Here is a 16,184-nt window from a genome sequence, read left to right as displayed (position 1 = left end):
TGCTTTGGTCTTGACCTTGGCTTGTACCTTGGTCTGCCAGCTCAATGATTCTTCGGCGACATTAGTTTCATGAGTTGGTCTTACACCATTTCTCACTACTCGCAGGGGAGGCCGCGGGGAGGCCGCGTGGAGGCTGTCGTCTTCTCTCCCACTAATTATACATGATTTAAAAGTACTAAGTATAAGAATTTGGCTACCTGGCAAAGTCAAGTCAGTTTATTTGTATAGCCCTTTTCACAATAGATTGAATTCATACTCCGCATTCCAACCGTATGGGGCAGGATATCACCAGAATGTACAGGTGTTCAACTTTCACTGACTCCTAGTTAACACACTGGATATTTTCTCATTCCTACAGACAAGTGGTGTTTTCTCAGAATGCCATAATAATAATAATAATAATAATAATACATGATTTTCTGCATTGCATATTTTTTCAGCCAACTTCACCAAGTTCATTGGACCCTAGAGACCCTGGAAAAAGAGAGAAGGAGTAACAAGAAGTAACCAAACAATGTGTGGCTGCTCTGGTTTTCCTGTGATCATCATGATCTCCTTCATGCCTGGTTTTGTGGGGAGTGAGCTAAAACTGTCAAGACAAGGACAGACTGACAGTCAACTCACTAAAGGCCTCCATGGATTCAGAGTCAAACGTGGCTGGATCTGGGACCAACTGTCAGTTGAGGAAGAAGATCCTACTCCAAAAATAATTGGTCAGGTAAAACCAGAAAAATCTTGGGAAGAAACATTTCTCAGAAAATGTATTGTTGTCTGCTATAAAATATTACTGCAAAATATTTCAATTCTGTATTATGAATTTATAGCAATTATGTGATATTGTGATGCACTTTCCTTATACATTTCAGAAAATTTCTGGATATCAGCTTTTCCTTAAATTTAAATTTTTTTGCCTTGTTCATGCTCAGTTGGACATAGACTTACAAGTTATCAAGATCAGTTTGTCCACCATTCAACAAATATTAGTCTTCATAAAGTCCTGGTTCACAACTCCATAGATTTTAAATTCCCTTGAATATTAGCTATTTTTAGTGACCAACAATATTCAAATGTTGCAATTGGACAGATATAAGCTTATGATCCAGTGATTTGCTCACCTTTCTAGATTGCACAGTTACACAGTCATGGGGCAGTGCAGTCACTACATCACTTAGTTCCCATAGAGTTATTATTGCATGTATAATACAAACGTGGTAATTGCAACAAGTACTAATACAAGGCCTATTTAGGGAAAGATTCACACTGCCCACCAGCAGAGAGACTGGTAATGACAGGGTTGCCAAATTCGACTAGTTTGAAAATACTTTGGGGAAAACAAAATCTTGTTTTTAGCAAATAATTTGCATTACATCAGATAAATTTCCACAAAAAAAGACAAAGTGCAAACAGTGTGTCCATGATGTATATAATTTCTATTAAAAGATGCACTTCTTCTTTTGGATGCTTCTGTTAGGGATCACCAAAGCAGATTATCATGAGCCACATATTTGATTTTTATTTAATTTACACTGGATGCCTTTCCTGACACATCCCTCCCCAATCTATCTGGGCTTGGGACCAGCACTAAGTAGACACAGGCTAGTGCAATCCCAGGGGCTGGGTATTTTTCCTTTATCTGCATGTCTTTGAACTGTGGGAGGAAACCCACGTGGACATGGGGAGAACATGCAAACTCCACACAGAAAGGCCCCCATCATATATATATATATATATATATATATATATATATATATATATGACTTGTTCAGGGTGTACCCCGCCTCTCACCTATAGTCAGCTGGGATAGGCTCCAGCTTGCCTGCAACCCTGCACAGGATAAGTGTTTATATTTATATATATATATATATATATAGATATATATATAGATATAGATAGATAATTATCTCTAGCCGCTTTATCCTGTTCTACAGGGTCGCAGGCAAGCTGGAGCCTATCCCAGCTGACTACAGGCAAAAGGCAGGGTACACCCTGGACAAGTTGCCAGGTCATCACAGGGATGACACATAGACACAGACAACCATTCACACCTACAGTCAATTTAGAGTCACCAGTTAACCTGGCCTACATGTCTTTGGACTGTGGGGGAAACCGGAGCACCCGGAGGAAACCCACACGGACAACATGCAAACTCCGCACAGAAAGGCCCTCGCCGGCCACAGGGCTCGAACTCGGACCTTCTTGCTGTGAGGCGACAGCGCTAACCACTACACCACCGTGCCGCCCTATGAGAATGAAAACTGCTAGCCCAGTTTTCATCAAACTTGGTGGAAAGGTGTAGCATGGGCCAAGGAAAAACTCCTTTAGTTTCCCTCTTGCTAATATTTACATGTACAACATTTGCAACATTTGGCCTTGGTGGAGGACTTTGCTCTCCCAGTGCCCTACTAATTTCTACAACACCCCCAACACACATACATACAAGCACACACACATGCAGTACCCACTTAGTTACAATGCCATTCTTTGTTAAACACAAGGCAAGACATTCAGCTCATGGGATGTAGATGTGAGGTTCCCAAGCCAGTTGACAAACATACCTCTGAATATAAAAATTTCACAAAATTTAGCCACAGCAAAGGCTTGCGCACAACCAGCAAGCACCACCACACATAGGTTTGTGCGAAAAAAAAAAAAAAAAAAAATATATATATATATATATATAATTATTATTATTATTATGGCTGCTCTTGATTAGGGGTCGCCACAGCGGATCTTTCGTCTCCATTGCTCCCTGTCTTCCGCATCCTCCTCTACCACACCTGCCACTTTCATGTCCTCTCTCACCACATCCATGTATCTCCTCTTTGGCCTTCCTCGTTTTCGTGTGCCTGGCAGCTCCATCCTCAACATGCTCTGCAACTCTTCTCAGGATGTGCCCATACCATCTCAGTCTCAGCTCTCTTAGCTTAATTCCCAAGCTCTCCACATGTACTGTCCCTCTGATGTGCTCATTCCTTATCCTGTCCAACCTTGTCACTCCCATTGCAAACCTTAACATCCTCAACTCTGCCACCTCCAACTTTGCCTCCTGTCTCTTCGTTAAGGGTACTGTCTCCAATCCATACATCACAGCTGGTCTCACTACTGTCTTATACATCTTACCTTTCACTTTTGCTGGGACTTTCCTATCACAAATGATTCCCGAAATCCTTCTCCAACTGCTCCACCCTGCCTGCACTCTCTTTCTCACCTCACTATCGCAGCCCCCATTTTCCTGCACACTTGACCCCAGGTACTTGAATTCACTAACTTTCTTTACGTCTACTCCTTGCATCTTCACTACACTCTCATCCCCATTCTCATTGATGCACATGTATTCTGTTTTGCTACTGCTCACCTTCATTCCTCTTCATTCCAATGCATCCCAGTCTCTTCAAACCCAGCTCAACCTCCTTTCTACTTTCACCACATATCATGAGATCATCCGCAAACATCATGTTCCATGGTGACTCTTGCCTCACTTTGTCCGTCAAGCTATCCATCACCATGGCAAACAAGAAAGTACTCAAAACAGATCCTTGATGAAGTCCCACCTTCACCTTGAACCATTCAGTCGTTCCAACTGTACACCTCACTGCTGTTTCACTGTTCTCATACATGTCTTGCACCACTCTAATATACTTCTCATTCACTCCACACTTTCTCATACAATACCATAACTCATCTCTCAGCACTCTATCGTATGCCTTCTCCAGGTCTACAAACACACAATGTACTGTAGCTTTCTCTGGCCTTCCCTGTACTTCTCCATTAACATTCTTAAAGCAAAAATTGCATCCGATGTGCTCTTCCTTGGCATAAACCTGTACTGCTGTTCACAGATTGCTATCTCTCTTCTCAGTCTCGCCTCCAATACCCTTTCCCATAGCTTCATGGTGTGGCTCATCAATTTTATCCCTCTGTAATTACTGCAGCTCTGTACATCTCCCTTATTCTTGTATATTGGGACTAGCACACTCTTTCTCCATTCATTCAGCATTTTCTCATTCTCTAAGATCTTATTAAACAATCTCGTTAGGAACTCCACAGCCGTCTCACCCAAACATCTCCAAACCTCAATCGGGATACCATCTGGTCCAACTGCTTTCCCAGTCTTCATTCTTTTCATGGCTGCCCTCACCTCATCCTTACTAACCAACTCTGGTTCCTGATTTGCTGTCTCCAACGAATCTGACCTTTTCTCTCTTGGATTCTCTCATTTAATAAATCCTCAAATTACTCTTTCCACCTTCTTAATACACTCTCTTTGTTTGTCAGCACATTTCCATTTACATCTTTCATCACTCTTACCTGCTGTACATCCCTCACTTCCCTGTTTCTCTGCCTAGCTAGTCTGTACAGGTCTTTCTCTCCTTCTTTGGTCTCCAGTCTTTCGTACAACTCCTGGTATGCATCTGCTTTCACCTTTGCTACCGCTCTTTTTGCCTTCTGTCTTGTCTCTTTGTACCTGCTTTCCTCATCTCTCTGATCATCCCGATTCTTCTTTGCTAGCCTCTTCTCTTTTATAATTTCCTGCACTTCTTTGTTCCACCACCATGTCTCCTTGTCTTCCTTCCTCCTTCCCGATGACCACCTTCACACCTTCCTTGCTGCCTCTCTTACTAGTATAGGAGTAGTATCCCAGTCTTCTGGAAGACTTCCATTACCACTCAATGCTCATTTCATTTCTTCCCTAAACTCCTTCTGATGTTCAACCTCTTTTAGTTTCCACCACTTAATCTTTGGCTCCACTATTTCGCACTTCCTCTTTTTCACTTTCAAGCTCATCCTGCACATGACCACTCGATGTTGTCTAGCTACACTCTCCCCTGCCATCACTTTACAGTCTTCAATCTCCTTCTGGTTACCCCTTCTGCAGAGTATGTAGTCCACCTATGTAGATCTTCCTCCACTCTTAAACGTCACCCTGTGCTGCTCTTTCTTCTCGAAGTATGTATTGACTATTGCCAAATTCATCCTCTTTGAAAAATCAACCACCATTTGCCCTTCCACATTTCTCTCTCTTACACCATATCTGCCCATCACGTCCTCATCTCCTCTGTTTCTCTTGCCAGCATGCCCGTTGAAATCTGTTCCTATCAGTACGCGCTCCTCCCTCTGTATACTTTCTACCACTTCATCCATCTTTTCCCAGAAAAACTCTTTCTCTTCATTTTCACATCCAACCTGTGGGGCATACACACACACAACATTGATTACCACTCCTTGAATCTCCAACTTCATGCCTATCACTCTATCTGACACCCTCTTCACATCAATTACACTGTTGACCAACTCTCCCCTCAAAACAATACCAACACCATTTCTCTTTCCATCGACTCCATGATAAAACAACTTGTATCCACTTCCAATGTTCTTGGCCTTGCTTTCCTTCCACCTCATCTCCTGCACACACAAAATGTCCAACTTCCTTCTTTCCATTATACCTGCTAACTCTCTCGCTCTGCCAGTCAATGTTCCCACATTTGGTGTTCTCACCTTTGATTCTAAGCTCCTTCCCTTCCATCTTTCACGCTCTCTCCTAACACACCTCCCCCCTCTCTTTCTCCTTCTCCATTTTGGCACAACAGTAGCATACTTTCCACCGGCACCCTGTTGATCAACAGTACTGGAGGCAGCCGTTGTTAACCCGGGCCCTGACCAATCCATCTTACTGTCTCACCCTGACACCTTTAGGCCAACGGCCTGTAAGTTGTCAGCCTCTTTATGAATGCTCTCCATACTGTTCTATCCTCAGCCATTTTCTTGACTGCTTGGAAGTCTGGTTCTTCTCTTCTGGTTATCTCAGTGATCTGATCCAGACATCTTTTTCTTGGTCTACCTGCTGGCCTTTTCTTTTTGGATGTCCAGTTAAAGATTCTCTTTACATCTCTGTCCTCTGGCATCCTGTGCAGGTGTCCAAACCACCTCAGTTGATTTCTTTCAACTAATGCCAGTATGGACTCAACAGACAGCGTTTGGCGGATGACTTTGTTTCTGATTCTGTCTTTTCTGGTAACCCCAAAGATGAGTCACAGCACTCTCATCTCGGTGGCTTGTACCCTACTTTTCAGTTTTTTAGTTAGAATCCAGACTTCACTCCCGTACAGAAGGACTGGTCTTAAAATGGTTGTGTATATACATATTTTCACGTCTTTGGGTATACTCTTCTCCTTCAGGAGAGGATACAGGGCACACAAATTTTTAGTGAATTTTGTGATCCTGTTGTTAATTTCTTCCTCGGTCAAGTTATCCGAAGTCATTTTGCTACCTAGGTAGTTAAAACTAGTAGTTTTTTTTGAGGATGTGGTTATTTATGGAAATGCTGCCTCCACCTTGCTTTCGACCTACTCTCATATACTCCGTCTTTCCATAGCTGAGTTTTAATCCTGCTGTAGTCAGCTCTTGGTCCCACTGGGTCATAACTCTTTGTAGCTTTCGTGTGCTGTTTCTGGTTTGTGCAATGTCATCTGCATACCCAAAGCATTCGATTTTGAAGTCTTTCCTTTCTATATTTTGTATAGACCCCTTTGCAGTAAACGTCATTCATACGTAAGAGGAAATTGCGCACGCAGCCTGGACTCAAAAAAGACTCAGCGATGCCGAGTTGTTGTGTTGTCGGGTGTCAGAATCGTAGCAGTGATGGGGTTAAAATGTACAGACTTCCAGCAGGATCTCACCCATTCCAAAAAAATCGCCGACGTCTATGGCTACAAGCCATCAAACGTGCAGACTGGGATGAAAGCACTCTCAAAAATGCGCGGGTTTGCAGCGCCCACTTCATCACAGGTAAGATCAGGCTATTTATTAAATCTTTCTTTTTTTATTCTTTCTAGTCTTCGTTTATTGATGTAGCAAAATACTTTGGTAACGTTTGTCTGATTAGCTGGGTCATAGTTACACAATGTAATGAATATTGTTAGCATGTTAACTTAGCTTTGCATGCAATTTTGTTTGTAGGAGAGGTCTCGCTTGACTCAAGCAGTCCAGATTTTGTGCCATCATTATTTGTGTATGCCGAAAATCACAATTTTAAAGCAAGGATGGAAAGGTAAAATTGTGTGCCCTCACTCTAAATGCCAACTTACGTTGACTGCTCTAACCTAGCTCCCGCCCCGTTCAGTTTCATTTCTGCTCTCTGCCTCTCGCTTTTTACGCAGCTCTGATTTCTCTTAGCTGCACTCTTTACACTATCATTCCTTTCATGCCATTACCTCCTGCAAATTGCTGTTTAGTGTTGGTATTTGCTGTTGTAGCTAAAGCCACATTGCCATCACATCACTGGCATAATTTGATTAAAACAAAATGAATATGAATGTCCCATTGTTAATCAAGTTGTACATGCCCGCACATAACAATCATATGCGTCTAAAGACTTGTAGGCACGAAGTTTTTCGTGGGTGTACACTGAAGTCTTGTCAATAAGGTACGAGTATATATCTGGCCATTGTATACCAGGGAACTTACTAACATCGTCTGTCCACTCTTTAATTAAATACGGATCCGGTAGGCGATGTCCACTTGTTAGAGTTAACTTATTTATGTAGCATTCTCGGTCTTGTAACGACAATTGTTTTGCATAATCTGACAGCTCATAATGCCGGTCTATGGGCAGCGCCATTGTTTCTGAGTCCAGGCTGCGCGCGCATCTTGGCAATGGTTGGTTTGTTTACAAACATGCGAAGGGGTCTATAGTACGGTTAAAGTAGATAATGAACAGAAGTGGAGAGAGAACACTTCCTTGGCGTACACCGGTGTTGGATTCAAAGTAAGTAGTGCCTCCCAGTACATACCCGACCAATCCGGTATGGTATTTCTCTTTTCAATCCGCATGTTAGATTTGGCAGTTTTACGCCGGATGCCCTTCCTGACACAACCCTCTCCATTTATCCAGGCTTGAGACCAGCAACAAGAGTACGCTTATGCATCCCCAGTGCCTGGATTTTATATATATGTCTTTTCCACTATAGGTCTTTTCCACTTTGCCACAGTCCATTTTAAATGAGCCTTGGCCCAGAGAAGACGTCTGCGCTTCATGTTTAGACATGGCTTCTTCTTTGAACTATAGAGTTTTAGCTGGCAACGGCGGATGGCACGGTGAATTGTGTTCACAGATAATGTTCTCTGGAAATATTCCTGAGCCCATTTTGTGATTTTCAATACAGAAGCATGCCTGTATGTGATGCAGTGCCGTCTCGACTCGAAAGTGTCATCGCCGAATCGGCGCTTGGCGAACCATATCATGCCATGTTTCCCTCTGTCTTGCCAAGACCCAGATGTCTGCAGGGGTGAGATCAAAGTTCTCGAGGAATGTTTTCCTCTGACCTCCCCGGGCTTTCTTTCCCACGATCCTTCCACTGAGGCTGAGGTCTTCAAGTGCTTGTTTTCTCACACAGTGACCAAGAAACTTGAGCTGCCGTTGATCAATCGTACGGAGTAGCTCACGCTCCATACCGACCCGTCGGAGGACCTCTTCATTTGTAACGTGGTCCACGTATGAAATGCAGAGCATCCTGCAGTAAAACCACAACTCTGCTGCCTCAATATTTCTACGAGTCTCAGTGGTGAATGTCCATGATTCACAGCCGTACAGAAGAGTTGACCATACATAGGACTTGAGCAGCTAGATTTTGATCTTCATCGAGAGCTTGCGATCAGTGAAGATCGAGCGCATATTGCTAAAAGCATCCTTCCCTATTCCAATTCGTCTACAGATCTCTTTCTTACATCGCGCGTCCGAGGTGACAATGGCGCCGAGGTAATTGAACGAGGATACTTGGTCAATAGAGTTGTTTCCATGGCGTAGCTGGCACGTCGATGGGATCTCCGATTTCGAAATGACCATGGTTTTTGTCTTCTTTGTATTGACATTAAGACCAAGGCGCTGGCTGGCATCAACCGTAGCATCAAAGAGGGACTGGAGCTCTTCCTCAGACCAAGCCAGCAGGACAATATCGTCAGCGTATCTGAGATTGTTTATCTTGACGCCGTTGATAATGATGCCTTCAGGTCTTTCTTCAAGCTCGCGTAGGATCATTTCTGAATAAAGATTAAAGAGGTCCGGGGACATGACACAGCCTTGTCGTACTCCTTGTTTGATTTTGAACCAGTTCGTTGTGCTGCAAGGGAGACGGACGGCCGCTAGTTGGTCACGATATACCGACTGTACAATGCGGAAGTCCTTGTCATCTACTTGGATACTGATGAGCATCTTAAACAGTTCAGAGTGGCGCACCTTGTCGAAAGCCTTTTGATAGTCAATAAAACAGAGATAGATGTCCTTCTGGTGCTGGATGGCTCTCTCAGACAGCATTCTCAAGACAAAAATCGCGTTCCTTGTTCCTCTGTCTTTCATAAATCCGAACTGGACCTCTGGTATTTCTGGAAGAAGCTTTCGTCTAATGCGCTGTAGGACAATTTTCAGCAATAGCTTCAGCATGTGCGACATGAGGCTGATTATACAATGCTTGTCGCAGTCAAGTGTACCAGAGATTTTCGGCAGGGTCACAAAAATTGACTTGAGCAACTAAGGGCCCGAAGATCACGGGCACCCAGTATGGTTTTCCGGCCTTGACCCTTACACACAGAGATTCTTTCAGATTCTCTGAATCTTTTGATGATATTATGCACTGTAGATGATGATATGTTCAAACTCTTTGCAATTTTACACTGTCGAACTCCTTTCTGATATTGCTCCACTATTTGTCGGCGCAGAATTAGGGGGATTGGTGATCCTCTTCCCATCTTTACTTCTGAGAGCCGCTGCCACTCCAAGATGCTCTTTTTATACCCAGTCATGTTAATGACCTATTGCCAATTGACCTAATGAGTTGCAATTTGGTCCTCCAGCTGTTCCTTTTTTGTACCTTTAACTTTTCCAGCCTCTTATTGCCCCTGTCCCAACTTTTTTGAGATGTGTTGCTGTCATGAAATTTCAAATGAGCCAATATTTGGCATGATATTTCAAAATGTCTCACTTTCAACATTTGATATGTTGTCTATGTTCTATTGTGAATACAATATCAGTTTTTGAGATTTGTAAATTATTGCATTCCGTTTTTATTTACAATTTGTACTTTGTCCCAACTTTTTTGGAATCGGGGTTGTATTATTCCTTTGTATGTATGAGCAAAACTACTGTGCTACAGTCTGTTCTAGGATTTTGGAGATAAAGGGGAGGATTGAAACTGCCCTATAGTTGGACGGCTCACAGGGGTTGACATAGGGATTTTAATCAGAGGTTTGATAACTGCTAGTTTAAAGAATTTAGGTACATTGTTAGTGGTTAGGTAAGAATTGATTATTTTTTAGAAGAGGTTTGATTGCTTCTGGTTTTATTTATTTGATGAAACATATCAGCAACATATAGGAAGTCAGTGAAATTAGTTTTGTCTCTCAAAGGGCAGTAAAACACAATTTGTCATGCTTCTGGGCTCACCCTACGTCTGCCTCAACCCTCAGGACTCCGGTTCCCATAATCCCCCTCACTCACCAGTCACTACCATGTGCACTCTGTCACCCAATCCGGAACCACTTCCTAGGAGTGGTTCCCCCGAGTTCTAATCACCATCACCTGTACCTTTCATGGTTCAAAAAAAGATCTCAATTGTGCATCTGGCATTGTAATTCCAAGTCTAAACATTCAAAAAGATTATAAAATCTCAAATGGTACTATTTTTAGAGCTGAGTTACTAGCAATTACAAAGGCTTTGGAACTTCTTATTGATAAACCTCCCTCTCAAAGTGTGATATTTTCTGATTCCTTGTCTGTCTTACAAAAAATTCAAAAGGAAGATAATGACATAGAATTATTAGATTTCTGATATCTTATGTATCAGTTTAATCTTATGGGTGGTAAGGTTGTTTTTTGTTGGATTCCAGTTCATGTGGGTATTATAGGAAATTAAATGGCTGATAAATTGGCCAAAAGATCAGTAAATAAAACCTATTATGACATTCATTACTCTTTTGCCACTTCTGATATTACAAAACATATCAAACATGTTATTTTTACAATATGGCAAGACAGATGGGATAATTCTCAAACTGGTAGATTCTTCTACCAACTTGAACCACAACACATGTCATATATTCTGACAAAAACAGAAACAAACAAAGGATAATTACAAAGACTTAGATTTGGAAAATGTCTACTTAATGATACACAGTTTCTTTAAAAAAAAAACCCTTCTAATCAATGTACAACTTGTGGTGTAAAAGAAAATGTCAAACACCTGCTTCTAGATTGTATCAAATATCCAAACTTTCATGATAAAATTATTCAAAAAATGAGAAATAAACAATTAGAAATTAATATAAAAACTTTACTTTTACATAAAGAATTTTATGGGCGGCACGGTGGTGTAGTGGTTAGCGCTGTCGCCTCACAGCAAGAAGGTCCGGGTTCGAACCCTGTGGCCAGCGAGGGCCTTTCTGTGCTGAGTTTGCATGTTCTCCCCGTGTCTGCGTGGGTTTCCTCCGGGTGCTCCGGTTTCCCCCACAGTCCAAAGACATGCAGGTTAGGTTAACTGGTGACTCTAAATTGACCGTAGGTGTGAATGTGAGTGTGAATGGTTGTCTGTGTCTATGTGTCAGCCCTGTGATGACCTGGCGACTTGTCCAGGGTGTACCCCGCCTTTCGCCCGTAGTCAGCTGGGATAGGCTCCAGCTTGCCTGCGACCCTGTAGAAGGATAAAGCGGCTACAGATAATGAGATGAGATGAGATGAGATAAAGAATTTTATGACATAAGTTTATTATTGAAAAAGAAATAATTTAATTTTGGAGGGGAAAAAGAAGAAACTCATATTTGATGTGTGTGTTCTTTGCACAGTATTGGCTCTACTTTTCGTGAGCCTACTGAGCGTTATTGTACTGATTGGTTACCTGTATATGACCCTTTTTGCCTTCCGTTTTTTCCCCCGTTTCGCCTTGCCCTTGTGTTTTGATTGCCCGTTTCTCTATCCTCGCCTGTTTTCTGATTACGATTTGCCTAGGCCTTGTGTTGAGTTTGCCCGTGGCGACTCGCTCGTTCACAACAAATATAGTAGCATTTTTTGTCAACATTTATCTTTTTTTATAAGATTATCAAAAATCTTATAAATTTTTGCCAGCATTTCTCAGGAGAATAGCATTAATTTTACAGCATGGATAGTGATAACAGTCTTCACAGCAAAAGCGTGTTTTACTGCCCTGAGGAAGAAGAAATAAAATAAAACATTTCAGGAGAAAGCTAAAAACCTGTAATTTGCTAATGCCTAGCAAAAACATGGCTGAATCCTGAATGACTCCTATTTGTATAAACAGGGGACTACATAGACGGCAAAATGTAGGGGTCTTTTTTCCTGCCATGGAAGTGCACTTGTATACAGAGGAGGAATCAAAATAGCATTACTTTTACAGCATGGACAGCGATAATGACAGTGCTCACAGCGAAAGCGAGTTTACTACCCTGAGGAAGACAAAATAAAATAAAACATTTCGTGAGAAAGCTAAAAACCTCTAACTTGCTAACGCCAAGCAAAAACATGGCTGAATCCTGAATGACTCCTATTTGTATAAATAGGGGACTACATAGGTGGCAAAATGTAGTTTTTTTCCTGTCATGGAAGTGCACTTGTATACTGAGGAGGAAGCCATTTGCATTACAACCGTGAATGAGGATTCAAAATGGCGGCTCGGCTCGGTTTTCCCTTTCGGGCGCTCTCGTTTTCTGTTAGAATTTGGTAAAGAATTATTTACCAGCTTAAGGTCGGTCCGTATGGTGGAATACCATGACCTTGGCCTTGAATACTCACCTCGGACCAGAGGGCCTCGATCGGTACTTTCAAGACCTCGGTCACGGTATTTCATAATACAAACCTCCCAGCTGGTAAATAACATTTGTTTTTTTCGCGGTCCAGTTTCCATCAAATCCTGCGCTCTGATTGGCTGGCAAGCGGGTCCGTATCCTACAATACGGACCCCAGTTATGGACCCCTGGTGACTCGCTCATTCACAACAGCAACAAACATCATAGCAATTTTTGTCAACATTTATTATCTCATTTCGCCAGAGAATAGCATTAATTTTACAGCATGGATAGTGATAATGACAGTCTTCACAGCGAAAGTGAGTTTTACTACCCTGAGGAAGAAGAAATAAAATAAAACATTTCAGGAGAAAGCTAAAAACCTGTAGCTTGCTAATGCCAAGCAAAAACATGGCTGAATCCTGAATGACTCCTATTTGTATAAATAGGGGACTTCATAAGCGGCAAAATGTAGGGTTTTTTTCCTGCCATGGAACTGCACTTGTATACCGAGGAGGAAGCCATTTGCATTACAGCCGTGAATGAGAATTCAAAATGGCAGCTCAGCTCAGTTTTCCCTTTCGGGCGCTCTCGTTTTCTGTTAGAATTTGGTAAAGAAAAAAATATATTATTTGCTAGCTTAAGGTTGGTCTGTATGGTGAAATACCGTGACCTCGGCCTTGAATACTGATCTCGGCCCAGAGGGCCTCGGTCAGTACTTTCAAGACCTCGGTCATGGTATTTCACCATATGGACCGACCTTAAGCTGGTCGATCCTCGCCTCGGCAGTACAGCCAGCAGGAGCTGAGCTCCCTCTGCTTCAGTGTTTATAATAATATAATACTTTTATTCATTTTCATCTATTCTAAAAACACCATGAATATGAGAGTTCGTCAATAATGATTTAGACAACAAAAAAATAAGCTAAAGTGAATTACACCCATCAATTTAAAAAAAAAACATTTTCATTGGAATTATCATTGAATGCACATGCGCTGCGAGAACATGTGACATCACACAGCATCATACGTTTAATGTTAGTTATTGGGCTTCAGCTTGAGAAATTGGCGCCACTGTTTTCTATCAGTCCATCATGCTTTATATTTTATGAGGATTTATGTCATACAAAGTTTTAACTATCTGCTAAACACGATGCCTTAGCAAAGTAGACAGAGGTAAGTCATGGTTCTTTTGTCTTTAGTTGAGAAACTTTCTCAGGCAAAATATACTAGTGCAGCAGATGACATAAGTACCGTTAGCTAACACTGACAGACAGGATGTTAGTCGAAAAATTCACGCCTCCATTTGTTGAAGTTCAGATCTTTTTGTCTGTAGTTCTGTCATATTTTATCTTCATTTACTAAGTTGTAGCTGTTTTCTGTGTTTTTAGCTTTTAGGTAAATATCAGAAAATTGAGTTAGCTAATTTAATGGATGCCTGCTAACCTATCTTTGCACATGGAACGTTAGCAAACCTCCCTCGTGATCATGAGAACTGGCAGCCTGGACTTTTCCATTGGCGCGCGCGCTCGACTCCCAATCCAATGTTGCTTTGGTCGGCCAAAGTTATGAGGCTGCTGTGGGGTACTAAGACTAGACTAAATAACAAAATTAAATGATTCAGACATCCCTAGTCTCCCGGACACTCTGGGAGTCTCTCGTATTTAGATAGTGGCCCTCGCATGCCCACAAGTGATATAAAATTTCCCATAAGTCGGGGTTTTTTTCCATTCGCGCTAAAGAAGCTATCATTTTAAAGATGAAATGATTTGATGATGAGAGAGATAGAGGTCATCTGTTAAGGTATACGTCTGCAAAAATACTACACTGGACTGATCACAGTCTCTCGCTCCCCCCATCTCACTGTCTCCGTTAGAACAAGTGGCGGAGGCAGCGCAAGTGAGTGATGGTGAGACGGGGGAGCAAAGGAGAGAGTGTGTGTGAGCATCAGTCCTGTGTAGTAGGCTATTTTTATGCCTCTGCCACCTTAAGGTGCAGGAGGCATTATGTTTTCGGGTTGTTCGTGCGTGCGTCCGTCCGTCCATCCCGAAACCTTGTGAACACGATATCTCAAAGGCTAATGAAAGGAATTTCACCAAACTTTCACCATTTGTGTGCTTTGGGACAAACATGAACTGATTAGATTTTGAGATCAAAAGGTCTAAGGTCAAGGTCACTGTGAGGTCAAATGTCTGTCCGAAAACCTTGTGAACACTATCTCCAAGGCAAATTAAAGGAATTTCACCAAACTTTCACCATTTGTGCATTTGGGGACAAAGATAAACTGATTAGATTTTGAGATCGAAAGGTCTAAGGTCAAGGTCACTGTAAGCTCAAATGTCTGTCCGAAGACCTTGTGAACACTATCTCCAAGGCTAAGTAATTTCACCAGGTCAAGATTACTTTGAGGTCAAATGTCCATCCCCAAATCACAACTTAATAAGGTTTGTCATCTACCAGGCGGAGGCATCCCCATCGACGCCGTTGGCGTCAAGTTCTATTTAGTTGCAGATGTGAAATGAGTTTCTGCAGCTAGGTTGGGATGCCTGTTGGCTATTCCCATGGACAGGTAGAGAGGTAGCCCACTTCAGGAGACATGGTGAAAGGTGTACATAGCAGTGTGGATGGAGGCTTTTGTAAGCTGGTCTGGTTTTAGATGCTTGGCTAGTTAAGCATTGCATCAGATATGTTAACTGCCTGTAGCATAATTCTTTAATACCGTAGCTCATGTTTAATTTATTCGGTATTTGAGCCAGTGCAATATGGCCCTTTTCCACTACCCTTTTTCAGCTCACTTCAGCTCGCTTCAGCTCACTTCAGCCCGACACGGCTCGCGTTTCGACTACCAAAAAACAGCACGACTCGGCTCGCTTCAGCCCTGCTTAGCCCCTAAAACTCGCACCGTTTTGGAGTGGGGCTGAAGCGAGCCAAAGCGAGCCGAGTGAGGCTGGGGGCATGAGCAGACACTCCCCTGTGCACTGATTGGTGAGGAGGAGTGTCCTCACATGCCCACACACGCCCCGCGAGCACGCTGGGATCTGTAAACACCGTAAACCCGGAAGAAGAAGAATTACGAATTACGAGAATTTCTGAAGCCTTATGCGCCTCGCCTCATCTATACGCTCTTGCCAGTATCTGTTGGCGCTGTCGGTGACAACAAGCCACAGAACCAAGACCAGCAACACTAACGACTCCATGTCCATGTTTATTGTTTACTCTCCGGGTCGTGAGACTACCGCTTAAAAGCTCACTGATGTCACTGTTTGCGCTGCTTAACGACATCACGTGACGTCCACCCACTTTCGCTAACTCCACCCAATGTGTCCACCCACTTCCAGCCAGCACGGTTCAGTGCGGTTGTAGTCGAAATGCAACTCCAACAGCCCCGCTCAGCTTGAC

General features: G+C 42.5%; 1 protein-coding gene across 1 annotated transcript in view; it reads left to right on the top strand.

Annotated features, from left to right (window-relative positions):
• The first annotated feature begins 481 nt into the window (after positions 1-481).
• Positions 482-16,184, top strand: part of cdh19 (cadherin 19, type 2) — a 127,828-nt gene continuing 112,125 nt past the window's right edge. Inside the window, exon 1 of the mRNA XM_060900075.1 lies at positions 482-718. Within this exon, the coding sequence (XP_060756058.1) occupies positions 515-718 (204 nt within the window). The 5' untranslated portion in view covers positions 482-514. The remainder of the gene's footprint in view (positions 719-16,184) is intronic.

The sequence above is a fragment of the Neoarius graeffei genome, chromosome 19, assembly GCF_027579695.1.
Source record: "Neoarius graeffei isolate fNeoGra1 chromosome 19, fNeoGra1.pri, whole genome shotgun sequence".
In the NCBI taxonomy this organism is placed as follows: domain Eukaryota; kingdom Metazoa; phylum Chordata; class Actinopteri; order Siluriformes; family Ariidae; genus Neoarius; species Neoarius graeffei.
The sequence above is the reverse complement of the archived record's forward strand: the minus strand, read 5'-3'. Positions and strand labels throughout refer to the sequence as shown.